At 29.0% G+C, this 10,310-nt stretch overlaps 2 protein-coding genes across 4 annotated transcripts; one reads left to right on the top strand and one right to left on the bottom strand.

Annotated features, from left to right (window-relative positions):
• The first annotated feature begins 77 nt into the window (after nt 1-77).
• Nucleotides 78-3,351, top strand: LOC130669928 (BTB/POZ domain-containing protein 6-B-like). Of its 3 annotated transcripts, none has more exons than XM_057473085.1 (5): nt 78-445; nt 629-1,526; nt 1,603-1,998; nt 2,099-2,269; nt 2,358-3,351. In XM_057473085.1, the coding sequence occupies exons 2-5, from the start codon at nt 633-635 to the stop codon at nt 2,523-2,525; spliced, it is 1,629 nt and encodes a 542-aa protein (XP_057329068.1). In that variant the 5' UTR covers nt 78-445; nt 629-632; the 3' UTR covers nt 2,526-3,351. The 3 variants fall into 3 exon arrangements, with proteins under 3 accessions (XP_057329068.1, XP_057329067.1, XP_057329069.1); XM_057473084.1 differs by having other exon boundaries at nt 618-1,526; XM_057473086.1 differs by having other exon boundaries at nt 79-445; nt 618-1,526; nt 1,603-1,992.
• Nucleotides 3,352-3,502: 151 nt separating this feature from the next.
• On the bottom strand, nt 3,503-6,511 carry LOC130669744 (protein O-mannosyltransferase 1). The gene is made up of 5 exons (XM_057472790.1): nt 6,200-6,511; nt 5,942-6,126; nt 4,308-5,871; nt 3,945-4,246; nt 3,503-3,879 (listed from the first exon to the last, which is right to left on the bottom strand). The coding sequence occupies exons 1-5, from the start codon at nt 6,314-6,316 to the stop codon at nt 3,693-3,695; spliced, it is 2,355 nt and encodes a 784-aa protein (XP_057328773.1). The 5' UTR covers nt 6,317-6,511; the 3' UTR covers nt 3,503-3,692.
• Nucleotides 6,512-10,310: the final 3,799 nt, after the last annotated feature.

Here is a 10,310-nt window from a genome sequence, read left to right as displayed (position 1 = left end):
AATAAAAAAAGTCCCCTCTCTTGATATATACCATATATACCATACATATAGATATGTATTGTAAAGGAGGTAAAGAAATATAAGAGCATATAAGAGCAATAATACAAGATGGCGCAGATAGGAGTTGTTCGAAGTTTTGTACGCGGGTCGTTAAAAGAAAAATTAGTGCTTAATTATTTTATTTAATGAACAAATACAAATATTAATTTTATCATTATTTTAATTAACAATAGTAATAACAAATACTCATTGTTTTTATTTAATAGTAATAAAAGTGAAGATTTTTAATTAAGTATGTGTGAATAAATAAGTAATAGTGATGTTATGAAAATAACAAAAAAAAACTGAATTATAATTTGTCGTAATATTTTATCTAAACCTACGCATTTTAAGATAAAAGCAAACATCATCCTACACAATTATTTCTTAGCTATACGTGTCATCTGTAAGTATTATTATTAGAATTTAGTTTTATGTAAGCTAGACAGTGATTTTAAATATAGTTTAAAGTAATATATATATATATATATATATATATATATATATATATATATATATATATATATATATATATATATATATATATATATATGTATACATATATATCATAATTAAAGATATATAATAGGAAAATGGGCCTACCGTGTGATTGGCAAATATCAAAACAAAAAATTTCTCAAAGAGGACGTTATTTATTGGAGTCTGGACAATGGTCAGACTGTAAATTTATTGTGGGTCAAGAACCGCAACAACAAATCCTTGAGGGCCATAAATTATTTTTAGCGATGTCTAGTCCTGTATTTGAAGCTATGTTTTACGGTAGTATGGCAGAAAAATCAGATCCAATTCCTATTCGTGATGTACAGCCAGAAGCATTTAAAACACTATTAGAATATATTTATACGGATAAAGTTGACTTAGGATCATTTGAATTAGCTTGTGAACTTTGTTATTGTGCCAAAAAATACATGTTACCGTATTTAGTCGAAGAATGCACAAAATATTTATGGTCTGATTTATCACCAAATAAAGCATGTAGGGCTTATGAATTTGCTAAATTATTTGAAGAACCAGTATTAATGGATAAATGCTTACAAATAATTTGTACAAAAACGAATGAAATTTTAAACGAACCAAGTTGGGATGAAGTTGAACTTAGTACAATTATTACGATATTTGAACAGGACGAACTACAAATTGATTCGGAAATTGAATTATTTGTTGCTATTGAACGATGGGCTAAAGCTGAATGTAATCGTAAATCATTAAATCCATCTGATGCTAAATCTTCAAGATCAGTTATTGGTAACGTATTATCTAAAATACGATTTTTAACTCTTACTCCACAACAATTTGCTGAAGTTCCTGGAAGATCAAATCTTTTATCTCGTGATGAAGCATTTGCAATACTTATGAATGTATCATCCAGCGGAAGTAATATTCCTATGCCTGAAGGATTTTCTACTAATCCATTACATCGAATTAAGCCTCGAAGGCCATCAGGACTTCATAGTGGACGAAGTCAGGTAAATAAACAATAATTTAGTTTTTCAATACTAATAATATTTTCAATTGATAATTATATACCAAATTTTCTTATAGAAATACAATGGAGTAATAGGTCGACACGTTAGTCCATCAAATTCATCAAACCACTGGCAAATTTATCCGTCTACATCATTTAGTCATTCAACTTTAATTGCTAATCCAGATACTGATCGTACTGACAATGACAGTTCGTGGTTATCGTATCCTACAAATGTTGAATTTAATGGAAGAAAAGAACTTGGTAGTTCAACTTCTAACGATAATCTTCCTACAGTACTGGTTGAAGGTGGAATCCGAGATGGTCCTAAATATTATTGCCTACGATCAATGGGACAACAAGCAGAATATTTAAATCCTGGAGTAATGGATTGCTCTGTAACATTTAGTGTTGATAAAAATATTTGTGTTATTGGTGTCCAAGTTCCTACGCAAGTTGCTTGTGAAGTAAATGTATATGTTATAATATTTACTATTATAAATAACTATGACGCGTAACTTTTGTGATATTTGATGACTTTTTTTTTATTTATTCATTTTTTATTATTAATAGGCTAATCAAATGATGCGTTCTGCTGATGGAACTTATACGGAAATTTTATATGCTCATCTACTTGATTCTGATGGTTCTCGATTAACTTATACACATTTTACAACAAAAGCTACTACTGGTACACTGGTAGAAATTGGTTTTAACAGACCTGTTTATATTCAAAAAAATAAGGTGAGTAAATCGTTTTAGTAAAAAATTTATAAATTGATTAAATTATCTGATGATGTAATAATTAAAATTTTTTCAACGGTTAATATAGATTTATCGTGTTGGAGTTGTCTTTAATAAGCCTGGATGGTACCCAATAGGAGATTGTGTTCAAAGAATGACATGTGATACTGTATTTTTTTCGTTTGGCGTCGGCAACAGTACAGATAGCGTCAGAGATGGTTTAATTCGATCAATTGTTTTTACTTATCATCAATAAATTTTAAGAAAAATAGAAAGTTAAGTATTTTTTTAAATTGTGATATAATAAAAATATGCCTTTTTCTTACTCTTCAATGATAATTTACAATCAGATCTTTTAGGCCGCTATTATTTAATATAAATACTCTATGAATTGAAAAATTAATTTTACAAATGACTAAAAAAAATTGCAAATTGTAATGTACAAATGATTTAGTCCTATTTATTTTCAGTATACGTCTGTAATACGTCAAATATGGGTATCGCCGGATAAGCATGCCGAATCGGCCTCCACGGAATTTTCTATCGACACTTCGAAAATCGATTTGGTACCAAATAAAAAAAATTTAGTCAGAATGTCAGCTCTTAATCTCAAATAGTTTTCGTGATATTAAAAAAAAAACCTATTTTTCGATTTTTATTTTTGTTTTAATAGTAAAATTGGAAATTAGTTAGAAAAGAGACAATAAAATCAAATCTTCGTTCATTTTTTTCATAGAAAATTCTGAAATAAATGTAAACAATAGTTTTAGTAAAATTCGATCAGCTAAAGAGTCAGTATTAGCTTAAATAAGTCGATCCCTGAAGTGCCGATAGAATACTCTGTGGGGATTCATTCGGCATGCTTATCCGGCTATGCCCTTTATTTAGTCGAAAAAATTGGGAAATTTGAAAATATTTTATTGCTTTATTTTTTATTTTAATATTTAGTTATAATAAAATGAGTCAAAAAATTGTCAATTACAATTTCTAGTGACATCTAAAAACTGAAACTAAATTATGTTTTTAAGTGAAAAATAAACATCTTGATTTATCAGAGAATATTCATATTTTTTTTTAATAAATTGATAAATTAAAATTTTTATTAATTAAAAAATAATACATATATATATATATATATATATATATATATATATATATATATATATATATATATATATATATATATATATATATATATATATATATATACATAAAAATAAATATAATGTACATAAGTATAATAATGCACAATTTTAGGAAAAACTGATATTATAGTACGATTTGTTAAAATAGAATTTGATTTATAAATGTATAAAAAATATTACAAAATTATTGATCTAATAAAAAATTTTAATAGACTCTTCTAATTATGTAACTATTTTTCTTAAATACTTAACGTATATTGATTGTGTATATTTTTTCTTCACAATTTATGCACAATAAAATCCCAGGTTTCACTCCATCTCAATTTCATTAAATCTTTAGCTGTTAATGGTGTCATACCATAGCTTAATACAATATACTTTTGGAAAACAAAAATAATTAACGTCATCCATGTAATAATAATCAGTCTTATGAATAATACTATAGAATTTGAATAAGTGTATGAACTGTAACATTAAAAAAAAAAAAACATATTTTAAGAAAAGTTTGTTGAAATAAATTTTAAACTTACCTAATTAAGTAATATAGATGGTCTACAACTGCAGCAGTAAGCAATATTTTAAAAACTAAAGCTGGTAAATAATGATGTAAAAATAATGTTCGCTCAACGAAAAAAAAAGGAATAAAATGAATAATGTATCCAGCAAAAAGAACTTGACCAATAAGAACTACTCGATTCCATTCAGTATCAGATATATCAAAATGACATCTTTTTCGCCGTGTTAAATAAATTGTTAAAAGTATAGAATAAATAACAACTGCGATCGTGCCAGAGTACCAAATAGCTACATTTCCTAATAAATGTACTTGTGCCTGGAATAAAAAATGTATTTTCAAATGACAAATTAATAAAATTAAAAAAATTAAAACTTACGTTACTGTCATTGGCTACCCAATAAGCAATTCCTCTGGCCATTAATGGCCAATCTAAAGGACCACTCGAATACATATGACTATTTTGACTTTCTTGTCCACTAAATAACATTTTTATTTGAAGTTCAATAAATTTTTGCCAAAATGTAAGATGAGTAGCTTTAAGTGGTATCATTTCAGCATTTATTAATTCACGTTCTCTCTGTTTTTGATCTTCACTTTTAGTATATCTATGCTCTTCAACATTCCAAACAGCATCGTCTTGTTCAACTATTTTATCAGCAACAACTTCATGCTGATTAAAACCCCAATCAGGTAATTGTCTTCCGCTAAATTTTAATGCATACTCAGTACCAACATGAATTAAACGCACTTGACTTTGAATGGCATACCAAGTATCACCAGATTGATCACGATTTATTATTTCAACTCTCCATAAATTTTGTGCTGGCATTGAAACATTATAATCAATATAGCAAGATACTTCTTGACTCTGTGGTGTCATTGCAGCAGCAACATCATGAGAGTTAAGAGCTCTACTAGTAATACCATGAACTAATTGGACAACTTCACCATGTTTTAATGGAATAATAGGTCTTGTTACTACTAAATCATTAAATTCTGGTCGTTTTACAATCCACCAATTATTCACATCCTTAAATGAATAACAAGTCACTTGTTGCTGATGAGAGCTTCCTCGTCCATCAGGATATCGTAATGGATATAAATGATTATGACTGTGGAGCCAACATGCACGTCCAAATGTATGACGTAAAGTTATTTGACTTCCATGTGTCACTTCAGTAGGTTGACCTTTAGTAATGCTTGCTAACCCACCCTCTAAACTTGCTTGAAATGCACTAGTCATTACTGCATCATGCGGTCCAGCTTTCGTAAGAACAGAAAGATGAATATAAAATACTCCTAAATATACTGAACTAAAAGACAGTATAATTACAAGTATCCGTGCGATTAAATGACTCCATAATACTGTATTAGAGAGAGTTTTTTTACTTAAAAGTTTCCAATAATCACGAGTAATAATAAATATTGCAAGTATTAAGGAGTAAAACCCGACGTATTTAACACAAACAGCACATGTTAAAGAAATAATTCCAAGTGTTAACCAAATCCACCAAGCTAATGTTTTTGGTTTATCCATTATCTTATGAAATTTCAATATGCACAATAATCCAAATAATGAAAACTCGACAAGTATACTGTCCATTAATATAAACCGTGACTGAGTTAATAATGCATTATCAAAAAGAAGCAGCAATCCAGCAATTAATGCACTCCATGGTTTTAATCCTAATTCAATAGCTAAATGGTAAGCTGTAGGTACCATAAAACTTCCAAATAACGCAGGAACAATTCTTAATGCAAATAAAGGCACTTGTTCTGTATATGGACTTCCAATTCGATCAAATTTAAATTCTCCATTAAATCCAGATAAACATGCTACTGCTGATATCAATTGCTTTCCTAATGGTGGATGAGAATCGAAAAAAAATGTTCTCTTCATATAAAGACCAACGTATTTACCAAAATGAAGTTCGTCAAATCTGCCAAAAATAAAATAAAATTATGATAAATACTTTTAATTTTACTACAACTTATATTCAATTAACTTACACAATACTCCTAGGTTCTTCCAGTCTATAAAGTCTAGTTAAAATACCAGCAACCAATAAAACTACAGCAATAACATCAAATTCTAAACTAATAATAATTCTTTTTGATGGAACTAATGTTGGTTGTTCAGTTTCAACTTTTTCCATAAATTCTTTTAATGCTAATTTTTCTTCTTCGTCATTATTCTAGAGTTAAAAAATAGTTAAATATACTTGAAATATATATAAATCTATACCAATATGAATATTTTTTTTTTACCTCATTAGTTTGATTTTTTATAACACAACTCTGAATTTTAGATTGTTGATAATCAAAACTAGCGGATTGACGTATCATTTTTTCATTATTTTTTGACTTTCTATTTCGAACTTCCATTGTATGAACAATTAAAAATATATATTTGATATTTTTGTATGCCACGTAAAATTTTAATCTCAATCTATTGAATTTCGAGTGAAAATAATCATAACGGATTGCAGCCTCGTTAGACAGATCAAGAGAACAGTTATTTTATCCGTATACACCATAATGTATACAACATATTTGGATATAGGTATGTATATATCATGGAGAATAGAGACAAGGAGCCCGAACTCAAGTGACACTAACCCTGCCTGTTCTAATGGTAACCGAGGCGCTTTCGAAAGGTTCCAAAGTTGATCACTTGTGGCGCTACCACTGCGTGGACCAATATTGAAAAGCGAAGTGGGGGACATTTCACTTGAGGCGAACAGAAAATTATGGGTAGTAATGTGGCTCCCTCCCATATTTTTATAAATTAATCTAGATGTGAAAAACCATGAGGATTATGACAATTAAAAACGATCAATCAGGATTAAATTTTTAATCGTTTTTAATCCTCACCAATCGTATTTTCTAATCAGGGCTGCTAATAAGATTTTTAACGGCTAAAGAACAAAATGAGTCGTTAAAAAGCAAATGAAAAAATCAGAATCATTTCAATATTCCAGGTGAAACAGTTTAGAACTAATTATTAGATTTAACTTCAATAAAATCATAATTATAAGAAAAAAAAATTTTTTTTTGAAATAATACTTACCGTTTATAGAATATTTACAAGTTCTATGCCTATATTTTTATTTCAATAATGTTGCATTGCTAACTAAAAAATTATTTATTGAAAAATTTACACACATTTTTTTGTGAATGTAAAGTTTTTCTATAATAATAACTTTCTTTTAAAAATTAAAGTCTCCTTAATATATAGTCGATGTAAAGAAAAAAAAAATTTATAAGTGCGATTAAATTATGCTAACTTGAGAATTTAAGTTACAAGTGGAAAAAAAAGCTTAAAAATATCATAATTATTCAATAAAAATAAAAATCAGCAACTTGAATAAATTACGATTAGACAAATATTCGTATGTTTAATAATTTGCCTTGTGGTTTCGATTGCGCCGTCTCAAAAATTGTTTTCACAACAATTTGTTGATCTTTACTTAATATCGCAATGCTTTGGTTTAATGTGTCTTTAGAAATCTGAGCACATTTCTTTCGAGCCTCATTTAATTGATCCTCTAACTCTTTAATTTTTGATTCTAATACCTCTTTATCAGTTTCTAATTCTTCAACCACTTTCTTCATTTTACTAATTGTTTGATTTTTTTCCGAAAATTTCCGTTTTTTTTGGGTATTACTTTTTTGTAAGTGTTGACAAGCATGACATCTTGTTTTGTTAAAGTAATTACGATAATTATTCGGCTCTACATACCTCTTGCATTCCTTGTTACGAGTACCAGATTCGTCAGCTCCAACGCAAAGCAATAAATTCTGAAGTATATTTATATTTACAAGAATATCGTTAACTATCCTTACTGTAACTATTTTAGGAACATTATTGACGATTTGACCGTTTACGGTAATCTGCAAACTTGAATCTCGGGTAATTCCCGAGTCAAAATTAAAAAGGTAATTTGAGCCTCCAAATCCTACATGAGGGTAAGGAGGTTCAAATCATCTTTTTAGAATATGAAGATCCATGCATTAAAAAGGTAATTTGAACCTAAACGTGGTAACTTTGTCCGCTTTTACCAAGTTTAGGTTCAAATCATCTTTTTAAAAAGGTAAAATAAGCCTCCAGAGCCTAAATTTATAGATCGAGAAAGACTCTCATCGGATCGCGTACAATTGGTAAAGAAACAGAAGGGAAAAGGGGGCCACTAATTAGAAATGGCTGCCATGATCGAAAAAAATTTGAAATTAAAAATTCCAAAAATAATTTCTTAGCAATAAATGTTTTGTTGTGAGTTAAAAAATAACAAAATTTAAAATGTTAATAATAATAGCTAAACTTATATGAGTGGGCGTTCGAATAGAATAGTACTATGTCATTCGAAATTCGAATTGAATAATTAGAGCCTTTGACTTATTAGTATATGATCAATTAATTATTTTACGCGAACAATAAATACAAACGAAGTAATGGAAAACGGAAACTGCCGAAGAATTTGAAAAAACCTGCTGAAAAATAATCTGCTGCCGCCGGGATTCGAAACCACGACCTTACGAGTATGAAGCACAACCACACGGAGAAAAAAATATTGCTCCTCGAACGATCTAAAGTATAGTAACTCGTAGATCGTAACCACAACAATACGTATGCTTATGGTAACAATACCGTATCGTTCCAGTAACTATCTATTAGATAGCTGTGAGCCCTATACGACTTTCCGTAGTCGTCACCTCACACGGCACCGTCTAACCTAACTAAACATCCATTTTCGCGCCAACTTTTGAATATTGTATAATTGTTGCTAGCAGACGTTTAATAAAAAAAATAGTGTAAAAAATAATTGTGATGTTGAAATATGGACCCACGGGTAATTAATAAATTAACAGAGTAGAATCTCCATAACTATGTTGATACATTTATTGATAAGTGTTTTTTTATGCTTTTTGTAATCAAATATACACGGAGAAAAAAATATTGCTCCTCGCACGATCTAAAGTATAGTAACTCGTAGATCGTTACCACAACAATACGTATGCTTATGGTAACAATACCGTATCGTTCCAGTAACTATCTATTAGATAGCTGTGAGCCCTATACGACTTTCCGTAGTCGTCACCTCACACGGCACCGTCTAACCTAACTAAACATCCATTTTCGCGCCAACTTTTGAATATTGTATAATTGTTGCTAGCAGACGTTTAATAAAAAAAATAGTGTAAAAAATAATTGTGATGTTGAAATATGGACCCACGGGTAATTAATAAATTAACAGAGTAAAATCTCCATAACTATGTTGATACATTTATTGATAAGTGTTTTTTTATGCTTTTTGTAATCAAATATACATTCATAACCAAAAATCTAAATATTATATATAGTCGATGTTTTATAATTTAAATGTGATACGTAAATAGAAGAAAAATAATCAAACAAATGAGATCTGAATTAATATTAAATTTAAAATTAAATTACTAATAAATAAATTGGGAAAATTAAAAGATATATTTATATTTATATTTAAAATTTATTTAGACTATAACTAACTAATAAATCAGTTTCATGAATTATTTTATTTAATCAAAGTTATTTGCTTATCATTTATTTATGAATGATAAAGGTTTTTAAATATCTCATATAATTTGCAACGCGCGTGACGTCAGATAGGGCTCAGAACGATACCGTATAGGTCTCAGAGCTATCCACCGTATTGTTGTCAGAACGATACAGTAAATCGTTGCAGTAACAATCTAGTAGATAACTATAGCGTATTGTTACTGTAACTATACAGTATACTTCTGAGAACAATATTTTTTTCTCCGTGCACTGCCGCACTGCTACTCGGACGTTCACGATCAGTTGGAAATATCTTTATGTATAAGAATAATATCATGCTAAAGAATTTAGCTCATTCGAAGTTACAGATTAAAAGTATGGTAGGCCATGGAGGGTTAAAATACCATTTTAAAAAGGTGATTAAGTCCTCCATGCGCTTCGTTTAGGACATCGAGGACTTAAATAGCATTTTAAAATAAATGGTAGGCCATGGAGGGTTAAATTACCATTTTAAAAAGGTGATTTACTCCTTCATACGCTACTTTTAGGACATCGAGGACTTAAATAACATATTACACTCAGCGGCAAGTGCAACATCAAAAGAACTGAGGCTTTGGAGGCTCAAACTACTGTTTTAATTTTGACTCGGGAATTGTTATACTTTTCTTGAATGTTACGAAACGATCTACATTTCCAGCTGGTTCAAAACACATGAAGATCAAAGAATTATTAACTTCAACTACATCCCAGAATTTTGGCATTTTTTTTTTAATTAGATCTAAATTTAAATTGTTAAACATCCTTTCTATTGACAGTAACATATAATTTTCTATTGCGTTGTCC

This window comes from Microplitis mediator, chromosome 6 (assembly GCF_029852145.1).
Source record: "Microplitis mediator isolate UGA2020A chromosome 6, iyMicMedi2.1, whole genome shotgun sequence".
In the NCBI taxonomy this organism is placed as follows: Eukaryota; Metazoa; Arthropoda; class Insecta; order Hymenoptera; family Braconidae; genus Microplitis; species Microplitis mediator.
Note: the sequence above shows the minus strand (reverse complement) of the source record. Positions and strands in the feature narration are given on the sequence as shown.